A 17,701-nucleotide genomic window follows, 5' to 3' on the forward strand; every position below is an offset into this window, starting at 1 on the left:
CCGACCGGACTCGTAAAACAAAGACCATCCTCCTCCTCTCCAATGTCTTTGAGATAATAGGTTGGTATAATTGCACTTCACAAGTTAGACATGTGTTCCATCACATGAGCATTAACACAAGGTACCTTTCTTCTACACTTGTTGGCCTCATAGATTGATTGCTTGTGGCCCTCTGTAAGGATGTAGATGTGGGGTTGCATTAATGTACTGTCAACAGATGATAGGCTACTGTGAAACATGGTAGCCTAATGTTAACATCTGCTCTCTTTCCCTTAGGTAATTTCATGTATTTTATTGGTTATTCGAAGTGGCTGTTGTTGTCAAGCCGACTTGTTGCAGGTGATGTTTATTTATCAGATTATTCATGGTAGACCTAGCCAATTTCATGAAGCAGCCTTGGCCTATAGTGAAGTAGTAATTATTCATCATATAATTTCCATGTGGCCATCATCCTATCACTGCTGTATTTGCTATTAAAATACACATATACCACATACCACATACTCTGAACCACTACGCCTAGTAGTGCTGAATGTTCAAATCTTGCTCAGCAGAGTGTGTGTTTATGTCTGCCATTTGCCTACATGTCTCCTGATAGGTATTGGTGCAGGAGCGGGCTCCTCCATCTTTGGGTACCTGACACGCAACACTGTCTCAGGGGACCGCGCTCAGGTCTTCGCTGCTGTTATGGCATGCCGCCAGGCCGGGCTCCTGATTGGTCAGTTCCTCTTATCCCATGGTCACTTTCATGAAGTATGATAGGATGAAGTATATGTGAAGTATATGTGAGGATCATGAAGTTGAAATGTGCGCTTTCAACCCTGCCCTTTTGTTCTGTTCTGAGGTTGCACAGCTTCTGAGGTTGCACTGACTTATTTGATTAGTTAATAAATGAATCAGTTTATTGTCTATTGGGGAAGTGATTGATAGTGCACCTGACCAGTTACTCTAAACAGGCTTTCATTTTTTTGTATTTTTTACTACTGAAAAGCACACAGGACATTGAATGTGCTTTGTTTATGAACATTTGGTCTATCTAAGAATGCTAGAGTTGAATGTATAAAATGTATGCCTTACACAGGACAGTACAAAGATATTATTTAGTGGACAGACCATTAATCTAATGCTTTGTCTCTTGCACTTTCTACCACTTAGGTCCAGCTTTCAACATCTTTCTGAGGCTATGTGATTTTAAACTTGGGCCCTTTGTGGTGAACAAGTACACTTCACCTGGGGTAAGATATGATAAACTCTCATTTTCTAACTAATCCTTTTTCATCCTTTATCTTCCACCAAAAATGCTGATATGCAGCTTTTTGCTATAGTGTGAAGGGCAATACCATTCAAACTTTTACCAAATCAATGTTCACTTACTGTGCTGTGTCTACTGTACCATGCCAAGTCATTTGTGGTAGTATACAGTATACTTAAGAGCACAGATCATTTGTCTGACAATGATTTATATATTATGTAAAATGTAATTTGGTACTTAGCATCTTTTACACCCATATCTTTTAGTATCGCAAATCCCATTTCTGAAAAATTACAGTTTTGGATACATTTCTCATTGACGTCATCATACTCAGACTTCCAGTCAGACTTCCCGACCTCAAATTTTGTGGGCGGGGCTAAGTTTGGGCTGGCTTTTCAGGCTACAAGTTATCACTTTGAAAGACTGTAGGTATCTATATTTCTATGTTATTAATATTTCCGAGTGTGTACCAATACGGTTGCTTGCACCATTCGCTATTCAGTATGGTGTGAGTGTAATGACCCTCCAGTTAACTTACCTCGTGGTCAGCTTTCACACATCCCTAAAGATGCCTAATGTCTTGGAAATGGGCTAAGGGCCCTCTCCTACAACAGCAATTAAAGGGTGAAAAAATCAATGTGGGAAATGAGTACAGTTACAAACCCCCATTATACACCCTTCTGCATGGGGCTACTCATGTGTAAACAATTTCATTTCACTGCCATTGCTTATATCGATGTTACAATAGAATGTTATGATGACACTCTAATGTGTGTGTGTGTGTGTTTGTCAAGTCAAAGTCTGCTTTATTGTCAATTTCTTCACATGTCAAGACATACAAAGAGATCGAAATTGCGTTTCCTACTATCCCACGGTGGAGACAAGACATATTTTACCAATTAGGTCCACAGACAAACATAACATTCAAGTAGACAATATAAAAAGTAAAAATAAGAAGGCACATACAATGAAGAAATAAGAGCAGCAAAATTTGGTAGAAATTGTGCAATTGTGCATACAGTAGACAGTCAATATAATAGTGCAAAAGTCAGGCCAATAATTCTGTCATTGCGTGTGTGTGTGTGTGTGTGTGTGTGTGTGTGTGTGTGTGTGTGTATGTGTGTGTTAATGCTGTCAAAATGCTGTCATTGTGCGTGTGTGTGTGTGTGTGTGTGTGTGTGTGTGTGTATGTGTGTGTTAATGCGTGTGTGCGTGTGTGTGTGTGTGTGTGTGTGTGTTAATGCGTGTGTGTGTGTGTGTGTGTTAATGCGTGTGTGGGTGTGTGTGTGTGTGTGTGTGTGTGTGTGTGTTAATGCGTGTGTGTGTGTGTGTGTGTGTGTGTGTGTGTGTTAATGCGTGTGTGGGTGTGTGTGTGTGTGTGTATGTGTGTGTGTGTGTGTAACATTGCTCTTGAACCTCTGTCCCCCTCAGCTCTTCATGTGTGGGATGTGGCTGCTGCTGCAGCTGGCGGTGGCCCTGCTGTACTGGGACCTGCCCCCCACGGAGAGCAGCGAGCTCCAGACGGTGGTCCGACCAAAGCAGCGGGGCGATGAGGAGGAGGAAGAGGAGCCGCTAATGGGTGCCGAGGAGGAGCCGTCGGACACCTACGGTGCTGTCATCATCGATCCCGAGCAGTCGGAGACGCGGTGTTCCCCCAGACGCCTCTCCCCTCCTCCACCCTCGCCCGCTTCCCCGAAGGCTGAAGAGCCCGATCCCTTTGAAGACTTCAGCGCCAGGAAAGGTAGGCTTGGGGGATGTTCCTCACTTTGTTTTCGGGGAAACGAAAGAGTGGTCTTTTATCTCCTCCGTTGTTGGTTTTGAGAGAAATGGGTTGTCAGGAGTGTGAAGTGTGCGTTCGATCGCTTTGCTCTTGTGCCGCTCCCTCTTCAACAATGTGTTACTCTTTCTCTCTCTTGCTTTTTTCTTCATTCTTGTTTCTCTCTCTTTCTCTCTCTCCTTCCAGAGTTCCTGAGAGAAGAGGTAATAGTGCTCCTCACAGCCCAATTTATAACACTCTTCAACCAGACTGCATTGGAGGTGAGAGCTATCAGTTGTAAAATTGCTGGGGAATCCCCACTCAATCAGTGAAAGCTTCATCTTTGTCATCTTGAAGAATCTCTGTTCTCTGCTCCGATATCTCTTCCCCTCTCGATTTATTTCCCCGTCTCTCTTTTCTACTCTCTCCTTTATCCTGGGCCCTTGAAATATTCTTACACTGTGAACAATACAAAATGTACGGACCGTATTATCCATGGGCTGTAATTTCTGCGTCTTTCTCCAGACGATGGTGACCCCGTTGACCCAGCGCTACTTTGGCTTCGGGGAGCTTGGCAACAGCGTGATGTACAGCCTCTGTGGGGTGGAGGTGATACTGGGCTTCTTCTTTGTGCGTTGGCTGAGCTGTCGGGTGGCCGATCGCATGGTGTTGGCCGTTGGGCTGGTCATCTGTGCCGTGGCCTGCGTCTGGTGCCTCCTGTTCCTGGCCAAACCACGAGGTGGGTCCTCCATGGCTACCTCCTCCCTTGGCGAGCTGTAATTGAGCGCCAGCCTCCCAGCGCCAAGACTGTGGGCTTGAGTCTGCAGGAACATGAACCACCCACATCACTGTGATTATGTAGTCCCAGTTTGGTGTAGGGGGGTAGGGAGGGGTGGTGGTGGTGGTGGTGGTATTCAGTGAAAAAGAGGCTACTGAGCTACTGTGTTTGACAAAGGATTTCTTGGTCTGTAATGAATTACATCTAATAGGACTCAAAACACTCAGCCACACACATAGTCTAATATAAATAGAAAAAGTAGTAAACATGCTCTTGTTGCACTTCTATTTTCGCAAATAAATATTACACTTCCCTTACCCAGGATCGGACGGAAAAAAATCTACCCACAACCACATAGACTGGGAAGACTTTAGACTTGGCAGCACTTCTTTGCCATGCCCTCCTCCTTCCTCTGCTTGGCGCACACCATGGGCTGGTTGGCAAACACCTGCCCGCTGGCACAGACACAGCCCTCATGCCCAGCATGGGCAGTGGCAGACGGGTAGACCCCTCCTCTCATCTAATGAAGATATAACAGCTTTAATGAGTACGAAGGGAAAAAACAGCAGTGGTTATAGTTTAAGCAGTTATTATTAGCGTCTAACATGTCTTAGTGTGGGGTGATAAAGAGATGCCAGCCATTTCTCTCCACTCTCTGGTAGTTTGGTTTCACTGTACAGTGATGGCACCATGCTATTGCTGTGACCTTTTGAGCCGTTTCCCAGAGGTGTTTTGGAGTAGCACCACAGAATGAGGGTGGGAAAGGATGGGTTGTCTCTGCTAGTAATGACCTGTTAAATGGTCCATGGGGTATTACTGCCAGCAAAAAAACATTTACTTGAGAGGTTATAAATGGATGGTTTTGAATGCAGGGGGGTACTCAGTGGAGCTGTCCGAGTTCGGCATCGGAGTGTTCCTGCAGCTGCTTGGGCTCCCGTTTGTGGCCGTCGCCCAGGTGACCCTCTTCTCCAAAGTCACGGCAGAGAAGACACAAGGTAGGAGACATTAAGTCACGCAGGAGTAAGCATACCAAAGACACTTTAAGATCTTTGCACCGTTTACTTCATGTGCTCAATGTGGTTGAATGGCAAAAGTGCACTGTACAGTACACACACACATACAGACACACACACAGACACACAGACACACACACACACACACAAACACACACACACACACACACACACACAGACAGACAGACAGACAGACAGACACACACACACACACACACACACGCACGCACACACACACGCACACACACACACAGTATATTCATTACCAAACAGATCCAGGACCTTGTCTGAATCTGTCTCTATGTCTTTGTCTGAAGGCTTTAGTCAGGGTGTGAGGCGCTCCATAGGAGGAGTGGCCACCATCCTGGGCCCTCTGTGGGCAGGAGGGCTCACCGGGAACCTCTATCTGATGCTGGGCATGATGATGGCCCTCCTCCTGCTCGTCATGGTCAGTGTGTCACAGCTGAACTCTCAGTGCAATCCGTGTCTAATTTAGTAAGCATAGGCTCATACCAGAGATAGAAATTGTGCATGTCAGTGTGCTTGTCAACATGTGATAGAAATTCTAAAGGAACTGTTTCTGTCACACACGTTAAGGCCTATGGCCGGCGATGCGATGGTGATTTATGGCAGGTGACCGGCAAAATTGAATAGACTCTATTGAGGGGAAACACACAGGCAAGTGGAACGGCAGGGCAACTGTTGCCGTCGCATCGCTTTAATCGGCCCCTTTCTATTTTTCAGGGTGATTTTGATACGTCATAATAGAAAACAGCTGTCTGGTCAGTGTATCTCCACTGAATCGATGGGTGACTGGCTCGCGTCGCCAGTAGTGTGTATAGTAAAGCAATTAACAGAATTCCACTGTCACTGTTGACTGTCCCATTACCGGCCGTGTGTAACAGCCTTTGAATCACTCTAGTGTTTAAATCTTTCATCCTTCTAACAATATCAGCACATACCAATCATGAGTAAATATAACTACAGTTAATATCAGATATCAGACAAATGTTGCTGTGTGCTCTGTAAGAAACTGAATGAACTCTACTTCTCCCTGGTTGTGATGGTAACATGATTCCTCCCTGTTCAGGTGATGGTGGTGCTCTCCTATGAGCGCTTGGTGGAGCCCCCTGTGGTCCATCACGCCTCCGACAGCACGGAGAGTGAAGGCTAGAGCAGCACGCTCACAGAAAGTCAGAGGGGAAAGGTAAAAGAAAAGACAACAGCGCTCCACTCCACTCATAACCAGTAGACTGCTCCTCCTGTCAGTTACAGCCCACTGCCCGAGTAGCCATCATGTTTTGACCTGCCTTATTGAGAGACTGAAAACGTCATTGAAGGGTTTTCAGATAGTGTAATATACATTAGCAACAGCTCACTTAGCCTGGCTTAGACCTTAGCCATCATCAGACATGAAGGCCAGTCATGGCTGACCAATGTCCTCTTGTCTCTTCCCAGTGTTCTCTGTGTGCGTGGCGTCCCTCTGCCCTGCAGACTGCCGCGGGGCTCCGTGTGTCTGGGGTGGGCGGGACGGTCTGGAGGTGAGCAGATGCCGGAGCCATGGGAGGCGAGAGCTTCCCAGTACGCCAGAGGTACCCCGACTCTCAGGGTTGCCCCAGTGCCCAGCACAATCCAGAGCTGTGGTGAATGCCCCCGCAGCCAAACATTCACAGCACTTTACTGATACCGGCATTTTAAGGATTAATTTATTCCTGTCTTTTCACAAGTCTTCCCAGAGCAATTTGTAATGGTCATTTTATTATTTTATATTTCATAGCATCTAGTCTGTGATTAAATAGCCTTATATATATATATATAGATCTGTTAAACTTTTGCGTTTCATTGAACATGTCTATATTTTATTTGTGTGAATGTATAAGCATGTCTTATGGATATATTGTTGGCAAGTAGCATTTTTCACTAAAAAAAAAAAGAGCACAGTACGTCTTCCTTGCTTGGCTTGTACTGGATTATGCACAATGGACAACCACATGAGGGCGCACTTGCTTCAGGTTTTTCTAGATTATACTCTTCTCTGCATGAGTATGTGTGTATGGGTATTTGTGGGTGTGGGTTTGTCTCTCTGTATGTCTGTCTGTGTGTGTGTGTGTGTGTGTGTGTGAGAGGTGTGTGTGTGTGTGAGAGAGAGAGAGAGAGAGAAAGAAAGAGTCTTTCTACACAGGAACCATCAATGTATCAAACTGATATTGTGTGGTTCTGCAGCACATACAATGTACTGATCAAAATTGATGATGTCATCCTTATTTTATATGTTTTGAAGTGTGGATAGGATTTGAGACCACTCACTTACACTTGGATTTGTATTTCAGAAAAAGAAAATAATTTTCTGTATACCACTTCTACTGGAAACTGGGACAAATCCTTGCCATTTGTCTTAACACATATTATTCTCATTTGATATATTTGTAAGTGGATACTATTATTTGTGACCACACGCCCACTTTGTATTCCAATGCTGAAGAGAAAGATTTTGGATCACCTCCAGTGTGAATTGGAATAAATCTTCCCCTCATCAGAGTCTGTTGCTTTTAATCATGGTTTACTCCTCTCACATTAGTGCCAGTAGCTGCTAAGCCAACACAATTCGACTCCCTGCAGCCACCATCATCAAACTGGGATGACAAAGTTTGTGATGAGGAACTATTGCTGGGCCAGTGGCCCAAGAATTAGCCGTTAACCTCCTAACCTCACAATCCAGATTATCTGTCATTCCTGACCTGCGTGCAACCCCAACTAAAATGGAGTGAGATTATCTGTTTTATCCGATAGAGATATTTGTGGAGATTAATATACTGTGTGTTGTAGGTCATATCTGTGAGTTGAACATAAGGTATGTTTTCATATACTGTTGAGTGTTAATATTACCATTATATTATTTAGTCATAATCATTGTTTCATACATAATTTTAAAAATATTTATAAACATGGCAGGCATTATTTTAGTTGAAAAATGAAAGACATTCACCAGTGAATTTGCTCTACATCATAGGCTTTATATTATTCAACTTCAGTAATGGCTTGCTTGTAGGGGGCATTTTATAGTTGCTTTTTCACTAGGTGGGCATGAAGCTCCTCGGCAATGTGTTGGAATTCAATTGAGGATGTAATATGAAATCAGCAGGACCTGACTCTGCCCGCAATGGTGGGAGTAAACAACACAAATCTCCTTTTAGAGGGAAAAACACTCCCAGACATCACAAGCTGTCAGGGAGGATTAAAGGCGTTGGCCAAGCAAATATAATGTCAAAAGTGCTGGCGACTAGAGGGCAAATCAATTGACTCGAGTCCAGTGACATCAGAGAAAATAGGCCTGGAGGCTTGCCCAGAAGGTTTACAGAGGCTAGTCTCCCATATTTGTGTTAGCCTTGAAACGCACTGATAAATATGTCATGGGCGTAGGACATTGCAGTAGAGGGCTGGCTTTAACCAGGTACTTTGCATGCGTTGCATCAGACATGTGGCTCCTTGAAGAACCTGGCACCTCAACGTTTGCTCTCCACCTTTGAAGTGAAAGGGGTATCCCTACTGGCCAAAGATCCCTCTCCAGGGGGCTGCAAGGGCCCTTCTTTTGTTGTGAGAGGCTAACCTGACGAAAACCGAGTAGAGTGCTAGAAATACAATGGAGCCCTTTAAAGGAGCATACTTTCAAAATCGAATTAAGGCACACAGAGTTATCATCCCAGCAGACGTCGCCTACTCCCTTGACTCTATAAGAGACTTGCTGAACTGCTTAAAAAAAAAAAAAGAAAAGCAAACTCAAAAAAATTCAAACTCTCTAGGCAGATTAAAATCCCAGCCAGGCCTACATGTTCAAATCAATTTAACTTTTGTTTCACATTTGATTTCATTGCTCTATAAGGAAGCCTGCACAGGAAAAATGGCCTAAATTATTATAAATCAATCAGAAGATTGTCATGAGACTCATTGGCAAAAATATGGCATATTATTTCATTGGCTACACACATAATTTACACCATCATAAAAACACCCTTCTCCATTCCAGCTGGTGGGCATGAGCAGTGAAAAAAGCCTTGAGGTGATTTGGCTCATCCGTCTATCTTCATTCAGTTTGACAGATAATCTATCTCTTTTTTGGGGTGTAACAAACTCTAGCCTTGGAAGTCAATTGCACAGGTTTTCAACCTCAACAACCGAGATCACACCGAGACAGCTTAGCTTTGACTTCACCCAAGGTCCACTTCTCAGCACACAGAGCTGAGGAATATCCACGACCAGTCCATATGCTGTCCGATGAGATTCAGAGCATCATGCAAATCTGGCTCGCCATCAAGCATTCCATCTGATGCCTCAGATACAGTAGCTTCTCATCAGACTTGCAAAGAGATCACTTCATTTGAAACTCAGATTTATAGTGTATTTATGAAGGAATGAATCAAAGATGGCCAACCCCCCCCCCCCCCCCCCCAACCCCAACTTCAGCCTGCCCCTTAATTGAAAGTTAAATTACTCACCCAAGACACGGTATGAAAAGGGAGTATTACATTTTTATTCCTTTAATTATGAGTTGGACTGTGGCCTGGATTTTTCCCCATTCTGTGTTAGTATTGCTGTTTCGGAGAAGTAGTATGATCAATTCTCATTTTAAAGGCAGCATGACTGCTGCTTCCAGTCATGTCCTTACCTTATGTGTGCAGCAGCTCATTAATAGATAAAACATCAACAGCATGTTCCTTTGTTCTGTATGTGGTTAAATAAGTATATTTTCTCCTCCCCTGCGCTTATATGCCACTTGTATGTTCTTGCAATGCGTATGAAAGTGAAAGATCTTACATAAGACCATGCAGTGGCGGCTGTAGCCGTATCTGTAGCCAGTTGCATAGAGACTCTTTTGTCTGGAGCAGAGAGGCACAGATATGTTTGTCCAGGTTCTTTCACATGGCCCAGTTCGCCGCCTCGCTTTGCTTCGCCTCGCCTCGGCTGCGTTTCAGGGGGAGCGTATCATCCTCCGGCTGGGGAATAGAGATGGTTGATATACATATCACTTTGTGGGATTAGAGGATTAAGCTCCCTCCTGCTGATACGGAGAGGGTCCTCGGCTCCGGCCCCCAGTGTCCCCCCTCCTACCCCCCCCCCACGACCCCCACCCCCGTGCCCACCGAGCTTTAGACCAAGAGCTTTGTTGACACGCAATGCGGAGGGCAGACAAAACACACTCAGAAGCCCATGCATGGTGATGAAAAGCACACATATTCCATAAGTCTTTCCAGTGTGTGTGTGTTTTTGTGTATGTGTTTGTGTGTGTGTGTGTTTGTGTGTGTGTGTGTGTGTGTGTGTGTGTGTGTGTGTGTGTGTGTGTGTGTGTGTGTGTGTGTGTGTGGTGGGGTGGGTCATCTCCGCACATGGCTGCTCTGTACTGTGTGTCTGTCCTTGTGCTCACTGTTCACGTTGACGCGGCCGGGTCTCTCTGGATGTCTAACGCAGACCCTGGTAGACTCATGGGCTCCGGCTTCCCAGAGTAAGATTCCGGCGTGTGTAATCCTGTCTAACATGCATGCAAATCCCATCGGCAGCCCCGCACAATGCAAAGTCTGTATGAAGCCCCCCCACCAACTGACCCATCTCCACCATCGCAAGACAGTAGCCAGCCAGCTACTGGCAGACAGCACTTTTGTCATGGAAGGCTCCCCATAAAATTAATTTAGTGCTCTCTGTACCCCTACTGAAATCACAATAATCCACTGTGAGATTGCCTTTGTTCTGTCTCGAGTCATGCTGCGCCAATGCATATCGGTAAAGGTAATCTAATGTCTCTTCATCTGCAAGGCTAGAGCGAATAGCTGTGACTATGCATTGATGTATTGCATTAAAGTCAAAATTGGCCCATCTGTGCTTTAATAAAATGCCCTCCATTTTCCTTTCAGACTTTTAGGAGAGACGAAGAGACACTTATCTGAGCTACAGTATCAAATATGGAGAACTGTCTGCTATTTTTTGCAGTTATATCTCTGGACCTCTTTCATGTTTGTTGGTGTTTGTTGGTGTGTGTTTGCGTGTTTGTGTGTGTGTGTGTGTGTGTGTGTGTGTGTGTGTTTGTGTGTGTGTGTGTGTGTTGAGGGGGTGTATGTGCCCTTTTCTCAGGCACCTCTCGCATTTTGATCGCTGTCGGGGACACAAAAGCTCAGCTGGGGGTCTTCAGTCCAATTTGCCATTGTGTATCAACGTTTCTCTCCCTTCCACAAACATGGCCGCCCTCCAGCTGTCCTTTTGGCGGTACAGTCAAGCGTGAGCATCAGGGTTAGCATCAGGGTTAGCTACACGGAGAGAACAAACTAGCACAACAATCCTTTTCTTTCTGTCTGTCCCGCCTGAGGTCTAGAAGACGCACGCTCTCTCACCTCACTATCCACAAGTGATCCTCCAACACCCCACCCCCCTGATCACCATTTTCGAATGTGTATGAATTACCGAATTAACATGTTTTAGGTCTTAGCATTTGCAAATATATGAGCTTAGTTTCACAATGGATTCTCATACACACACAGTGAGGTCACACTGTCATTTGCATAGCACTGCAAAATGTACACAGGCAGAAATAGTAAACGTTTGACACGGGCCTTATCCGGTGAATGGTGCAATACCAAGATACGACACCGCTCTCTCTGATTAGTCATGCCAATTTGCCACCAAATGATCCACAATCGCACTGAGCTGGCAAAAAAGCAAGCATTGCTCCAGATCCCCTTCGACAATAAAATTTCCATCAGTTTCCACACTACCAGTCCCACGGCTGTCTTGTTCAGAGGGGTGGTTAGTGTACAGATGAATAACAGTGGCACTAACCATATTGTCCCATGAAACCCACCAGATCCATGCTCAGGAGCCCCGCACAGGCCAAACGCAGGTCAGCTCTGCTCAGATCCTGGGTGTAATTCAATCTGCCGTTCCCTTAATACTAACTTCATTTCCAAGGCCTCGTGTGATCCTCCACATGAATGCCCCACTTTGTGTGTGTGCGCCGCTGCACACAGGATCGTGACATACAGAGTAGCTGAAAAATAAGCATTGAATTGAGACTTCCTGAATTGGATTATAGGCCTACTTGACCATTGCAGTATTCATCAGCTGATCAACGTCTTAATGGAGAACATACTGTTCCTGTTTCCAGTACTGGCCAACAGAGTCTATTGGATTGAGGAAGACAGAGAGTTTAGAGTTCAGGATCAGCAACAGCCTGTTACTTCCACTCATAAGCTGCTTTCTTTGGATGACAATTTGCAGGTTGGGGAAAAAATCTCTTGAAACCCCTTGTCTGTAGACTGTATTAAAGCTGCTGTCATCTCATCTCACATATAGTCTTTCACTAGATATTCAGTATTTCACCACATATCCTTGCAGGGACCCCTGGAGGGGGAAGCACCAACTCAATCGTTTTATTGAAATTTAGTTCCATATATCAGTGCATTATAAGTGCATTTGCTCCTGGGAGGGATTGAGTAATGAGTATATGCCGTTGAATATACTGGTTCACTAGTGAATTATACTGATGGCCAAGACACAAACACAAACACAGACAGATGCAGACACATACAGACACACACACACAAACACACACACACACACACACACACACACACACACACACACACACACACTGGGACATTATGATTATGCATGTGATTATGTGATTGTGATTATGCATTATGATAACTGTATCAGATCAAATAAGGCTTGATTTTACAGAGTGTTATTGGCTACTACAAACCACAACTAACTGCCTTTCCTCCTTTCCCCTTATGTTCACTCTCACCCACCCCCTGTCTACTGCTAAATCCCTCTTCCCCTTTCAAGGTTTTCTTTTGTTGACACCAACTGTGTATCAATAGACTCTTTGTGTGTGAGAGGGTTTTCTCTCCACAAAATCTGATTAAAGGCAGACTTAAGTCCTGTATGGAGGCCAAACCTTTGATGACAGCCTTGCAGGAGAGGTTAAGGGAATTCTGTCCTCCTCAGTGTTTGAACAAATCATATAATCAATCCAATTATAATTTGTTGAAATGTCACATTACAGATGCGAGGAGAACCAATATTTCTCTCTTCCATGGGCGTTTGGTGTATGCGGTCCATATGTTGAGCCACTGTGTGCTTCTTGGTCACACTGGCATTTATAATCTTATTTTTTGACTGAACATGTTATGGGTGTACAGTACTTGATTTTGTAAGTCCATTACAGCAAATTCATTAGTTTGATGCAGAGGGAGTTCTCTGAAACACCATCTGTTTCCACGAATTCTCTAACTTCGTATTGTCATTTGTCTTTGTAGAGAGGGATTTTTATAGCACAATTGTACATGCTCGCAGCTAAATTCAGGGTCACTGATGTTTCACAATGCAATATGCCCATGTTGTTTTATTTTGTTGGCATTTCAAACAGACATACAGAGTAGTTCCCTTCAGGCTCCCCACGGCCTGTAGCAGCAACAGCCTGACCAGGTCTGACAGATTTGTCCAAAGCTTGAGTGAAAACATACATGACCTTGATGTGACCATTAAGTGCTTTTGTTTATAAATTGGTGCAGATGCTAAACCGTGCTGAACCAACACAATATGGGCCACCAGTGTATTTATCTAAGCCGTTTGCTTCTGAAAGTCCAGATTAACACAGCTGTTCAGTTATCTTCACATGTAAGCAGCAGCTAATATTGATATATTGAATAGCTGACAAGCTAATATTAATGCACATCTGATCAGTCCAAAAATAATTTTGCCATGAGAAACTGACAATACTATTTTGAGCCAAAAAAGAGAGCAAAATTAGATATGGACCAGAAATGAAAGGAACATGAAGCATTTGGTTGAAATAATTTAATTGCATGCATTTTTGTCTGTAATTGATATAGGTGGAGCATTTAATGAAAAAAAAAAAATTCTTAGGAAGAAAATACCAAGATGGCATAGCCAAATAGCAAAATATCTAGGATGCACATAGTCAGTAGGGAATGGAATGTGACAGTCCCAGTTTATATTCTAGCTGCAGAGTCCAACATGTCCTGCATTCAAATGTCATTGGCTCAGCGTTTTGCAAGTCTTTTATAAACACGCATTCTGGGGGGGGCTGGTGGGTCTGCTGCACCTGATGATGCTATCGAAAATCCACAAGGCACAAAAATCTGACGCTGTCAAGGTGTCTGCTGTTTGGACCTACTCCCCCCGGAGGGTGCGACGAGACGTCTTTAATCCTGGCCGTGCCTCTGGAACGCGTTGGGTCATTTGCGCACTGACTGCAGTGACGTCCCTAAAGGGATATGTAAGGCATGGAGTCACGTCCGTTATGGAATCATAAGCAGTAATTAAGATGCTAATTAGCCAAGAATGTCTCCGTGTTTAGACTCATGATCGACATCTTAATGAGACTAATTTCCTTCTCAGTTTTCATATCGAGATGAAATGTCACTTTGCATCAATACCTAGGCTACATACAGACTCTGAATAGACTGGAGAGAAGTTATATTGAGAGCCTCTGAACCAAACAAAGAAATTTGATTCAATTTCTAATCCAATTGTTGCTTCAGTTAGGCTAAGACTTACCACCATTAGTCTTGTCGACAAACCAAAAATAAGATTAAAATGTTTATGTTAAAACAGTAGGCCTATTAACGGTATTACTGTACTTGCATACCAGATTGAATTATTGTCATCCTTGCCTGAATGTTAACCACAAAACAAAACACAGGCCTATCACAAGAAAAACCGAGACTTTTTCAAGAATTTCTATGATTCAACAAGCCCTTTTCCCTGTCTCTGCCTGCTGTCATAAGGCAGCCATCAAATTACTCCCTCGGAGAGTTTTTCGGGTCTGAAAATCGACTGTGCCTCTGCCAACCGCGAACGGCCTTGGACAAGGCTGGTTGGAGAGAGACAGTCCACTCCAAAACTGATCTGTCATCCTTTTGCTCTCCTGCAGCCCACCTCCTTCTGCCGTTGCCTTGGCAACTGCTCAGGCAAGGACAGTGGTATTGTAAAAATTGTAGCTCGGTGTAAAGGAAACATTACCCGTCTCCCCTCATCTCTCAAAAGCCATCAAAACAAAAGACCCGTGCGCGTGTTCATCTTCCTGGGTGCCCGGGCCAGTGCTGACATTAATTGGTTATAATTCAGGATGGCAAGAGGGATCGATCGGCCGAGAATCTCCCGGCCTTTATTAAGTCGTGTTTAACCTCTTCATTTCACCTCCATTTTAACGCTCAATCTATTAACTCCTTTGATGGTGTATTCATTTTACAATCTGATTGAATTTCAGTCTATTCTCCTACATAGGCTTCAACAAATACAGTTACATTCAATAACAAAATAATAATAAATAAAAAAATCTAAATTTAGGGCTTTTGCATCTTTCTGCATCTACAAACAGGAAGATTTGTCAGCTACTTATAAATCGCTCTGATGATATGAGCAAGTGCGATGGGATTTCAGAATTGTTGGGCAAGATCATTTGCATGACCTCACCATAAGGTAAATCAAGCCCTTCTTGGCTTGCATGACTAAACAAGCATTAAGTGGCAGATGTCACTTGTGGAGCTCAGATCAAAGTGACAAGAGTCAGGTACTCGGGGAGCGGAGCCGTGGGGGAGGGGATCAGGGATAAGACCCTGCTGGAAGAGGCACTAGGTATTCTGCGCACATATTTCCATCCCTCTCCTCCAGACCACCTCGGAGAGGCTCCGGTGGCGGACCCATGCGTTGTGAATTAGCCCAACATTAGCATGATTCACCCCTGTCCCTCCACCCCCGAAAGTCCTGCCCCCAACACAACAAACACACACACACACACACACACACACACACACACATATACACACACACACACATACACACACACACACACACACACACACACACACACACACACACCTCTGGAATGGAATGAAATGGGGCAGGGGGTAGGAAGATAGAAGAGGGAATTAGGCAGCTGTGTGGGATTGTATGTGGTTAAAGCCTCATCCGCACCTACTGTACGTTGGTTCAAAGGCTAATGCATCCAGCTCCTGCTGGGCCCTTTTCTACCCCGGCCTCCTCCGCTCCCTCCTCGCTCTGCCTTCCTGACTTGTAATGCAGGCAGGAAGGCTAGTGGGGGCCCCCCGCCAGACCTTTCAGGCCCGTAAGCAAACAAGAGTGGGCTCATAGGAGCCTAATCTGTTCTTTGTTTCCTTCCTTATTCTAATTGGCTTTGGGGTTGACTGCAGCGAGCCGAGTGCACTTAAATTTGCCTCCAGACCCCACAGTTTGACAGGCAGGAAAAAGACCTCCAACAATTCAAAGATGCCACCTCTCAAGAGTGCACTTTTTTATCTATGTAGAGTGCAAGACTGGCTTTAGATAGAAACATGTGTGCCCACACGAGAAAAGAGAAAAGGTCAAAAACGATCCTAACAGAGTACTGCCTCACATGTATTTTTTCATTTTTTTAAGTGTTTAAATTGAAGATCCACACAGACATAAAATCATGAGTGTTAAATGTGCTTTTAAATCTGGCCCGGAGGTCATCTCATTTGAATCATGGAGTGGTTGAGTAGCAGAGCTATGGTAGAGTGGTTAAAGTAATAGGCTGAAAACGAATGAGAAGCTGGCTGAGGCCAAAGGTAGGGCAGGCTTCCTTGTGGCTCCTCTGAGACACTTTAATATTTCAGGGTAACATTTAAAAAGGCATTCACAATCCCTGGTAAGCATTGAACAGTGGCTTATTGTTTTCCCCTCCTTCCTTCAGCAGCCTACCCACAACGAGAAGTCCCAACGCAAAAGCTCTGTAGCTGCCATTTTCTTTCAGATCACAATGTCCTTTTCTTTGGGAAAAAGGCCATTCATGTGGTAATTGATCCATACGCCCCATCCTAAAAAGGATCCTAAGCTTTTAGTCATAGGAGGGAGGACATCTCCTCACACCATCACAGACTGGTTAACAATGCAACCTTCTGAGCACCAAAGGCCGGATGGTTAAAGAACAGACTTGTGATGCAGCACAGAAGAGGATTCTCTGCCATCACTAGCTGCAGACTGCAGATGGGGAGAAAACCCTTATTATTACGGTGATTTGCAAGGCCCTAGCCTCTCATACATTTATACAGATCGAAGCGTCATTTAGGGAGAGCAGCACCAGCATGCTCACACATGACTGTATTGAGTGACTTCATGGGTATCACTGAGGATGAAATGCTACAATATTTCAAGCATAAAACCCTGTGCATGACACCAAGAAAGCATACTTGACTGTGCCCTTCTCCTTAGTTAATTATTAAAACAGCATAGACATTAATCAGTCAATTCCCCCCATTAGTAAGAGCGTGTGTTTGATCCCTGTCTACTTCACTATCCAAGGCATCAAGAAAACGAGGGCATTTTTAACTTACAAAACTCTTCATAAATAATGCCCTATGCATGTTTAATGAATTTCAAAGAATTCGCCTGGCAAAAAATGAGAGGGAAGGAAGAAGATGTGCCTGTATTTACACAAGCGCATGATGAGGTTTGTTCATCCTTCTTCTTCTAACTCAGCGAGTCCCCCCCCCCCCCCCCCCCCCCCCCTTCACCACCACCTCCTGCGCCTCTCCCATGGGCCTGTGCGCGGCTGCTCAAAAGGCAGCTTCTCTGGGGAATTATCGACAGGGCCGGGCGAAGCTGGGACATGAATGCTACAAACGGCATTATGATGGTGCTGCGCGAGACTTCTGCCGGCGCGGGTGGGTGGAAATCAATAGAATAGAACAGCCTTTCAGTGGGGGCCAAAGGATGACGCAGCAGCGTGGACGCTGAGGCGAGCAACACACAGGTCCTTTAATGCATATTTATGAGATTTAAAGGGGAGGGGGGGGGGTCATTTGTATTTACCTGCTGCTTTCTGAAACAAGGTGAAACCAGATGGATGGGTT

The 17,701-nt window shown here is 44.6% G+C and overlaps 1 protein-coding gene across 1 annotated transcript in view; it reads left to right on the plus strand.

The window, feature by feature from the left end:
- The window catches only part of mfsd8l2 (major facilitator superfamily domain containing 8-like 2), an 8,230-nt gene extending 1,061 nt beyond the window's left edge, over positions 1-7,169 (plus strand). Inside the window, exons 3-13 of the mRNA XM_042090541.1 lie at positions 1-60; positions 277-339; positions 599-718; positions 1,156-1,235; positions 2,684-2,993; positions 3,216-3,289; positions 3,534-3,747; positions 4,659-4,781; positions 5,117-5,247; positions 5,890-6,006; positions 6,258-7,169. The exon at positions 1-60 is cut by the window's left edge and continues 126 nt beyond it. Coding sequence (XP_041946475.1) covers positions 1-60; positions 277-339; positions 599-718; positions 1,156-1,235; positions 2,684-2,993; positions 3,216-3,289; positions 3,534-3,747; positions 4,659-4,781; positions 5,117-5,247; positions 5,890-5,973 — 1,259 coding nt within the window. The 3' untranslated portion in view covers positions 5,974-6,006; positions 6,258-7,169. The remainder of the gene's footprint in view (positions 61-276; positions 340-598; positions 719-1,155; positions 1,236-2,683; positions 2,994-3,215; positions 3,290-3,533; positions 3,748-4,658; positions 4,782-5,116; positions 5,248-5,889; positions 6,007-6,257) is intronic.
- The last annotated feature ends 10,532 nt before the right edge of the window (positions 7,170-17,701 follow it).

This window comes from Alosa sapidissima, chromosome 1 (genome assembly GCF_018492685.1).
Source record: "Alosa sapidissima isolate fAloSap1 chromosome 1, fAloSap1.pri, whole genome shotgun sequence".
In the NCBI taxonomy this organism is placed as follows: Eukaryota; Metazoa; Chordata; class Actinopteri; order Clupeiformes; family Clupeidae; genus Alosa; species Alosa sapidissima.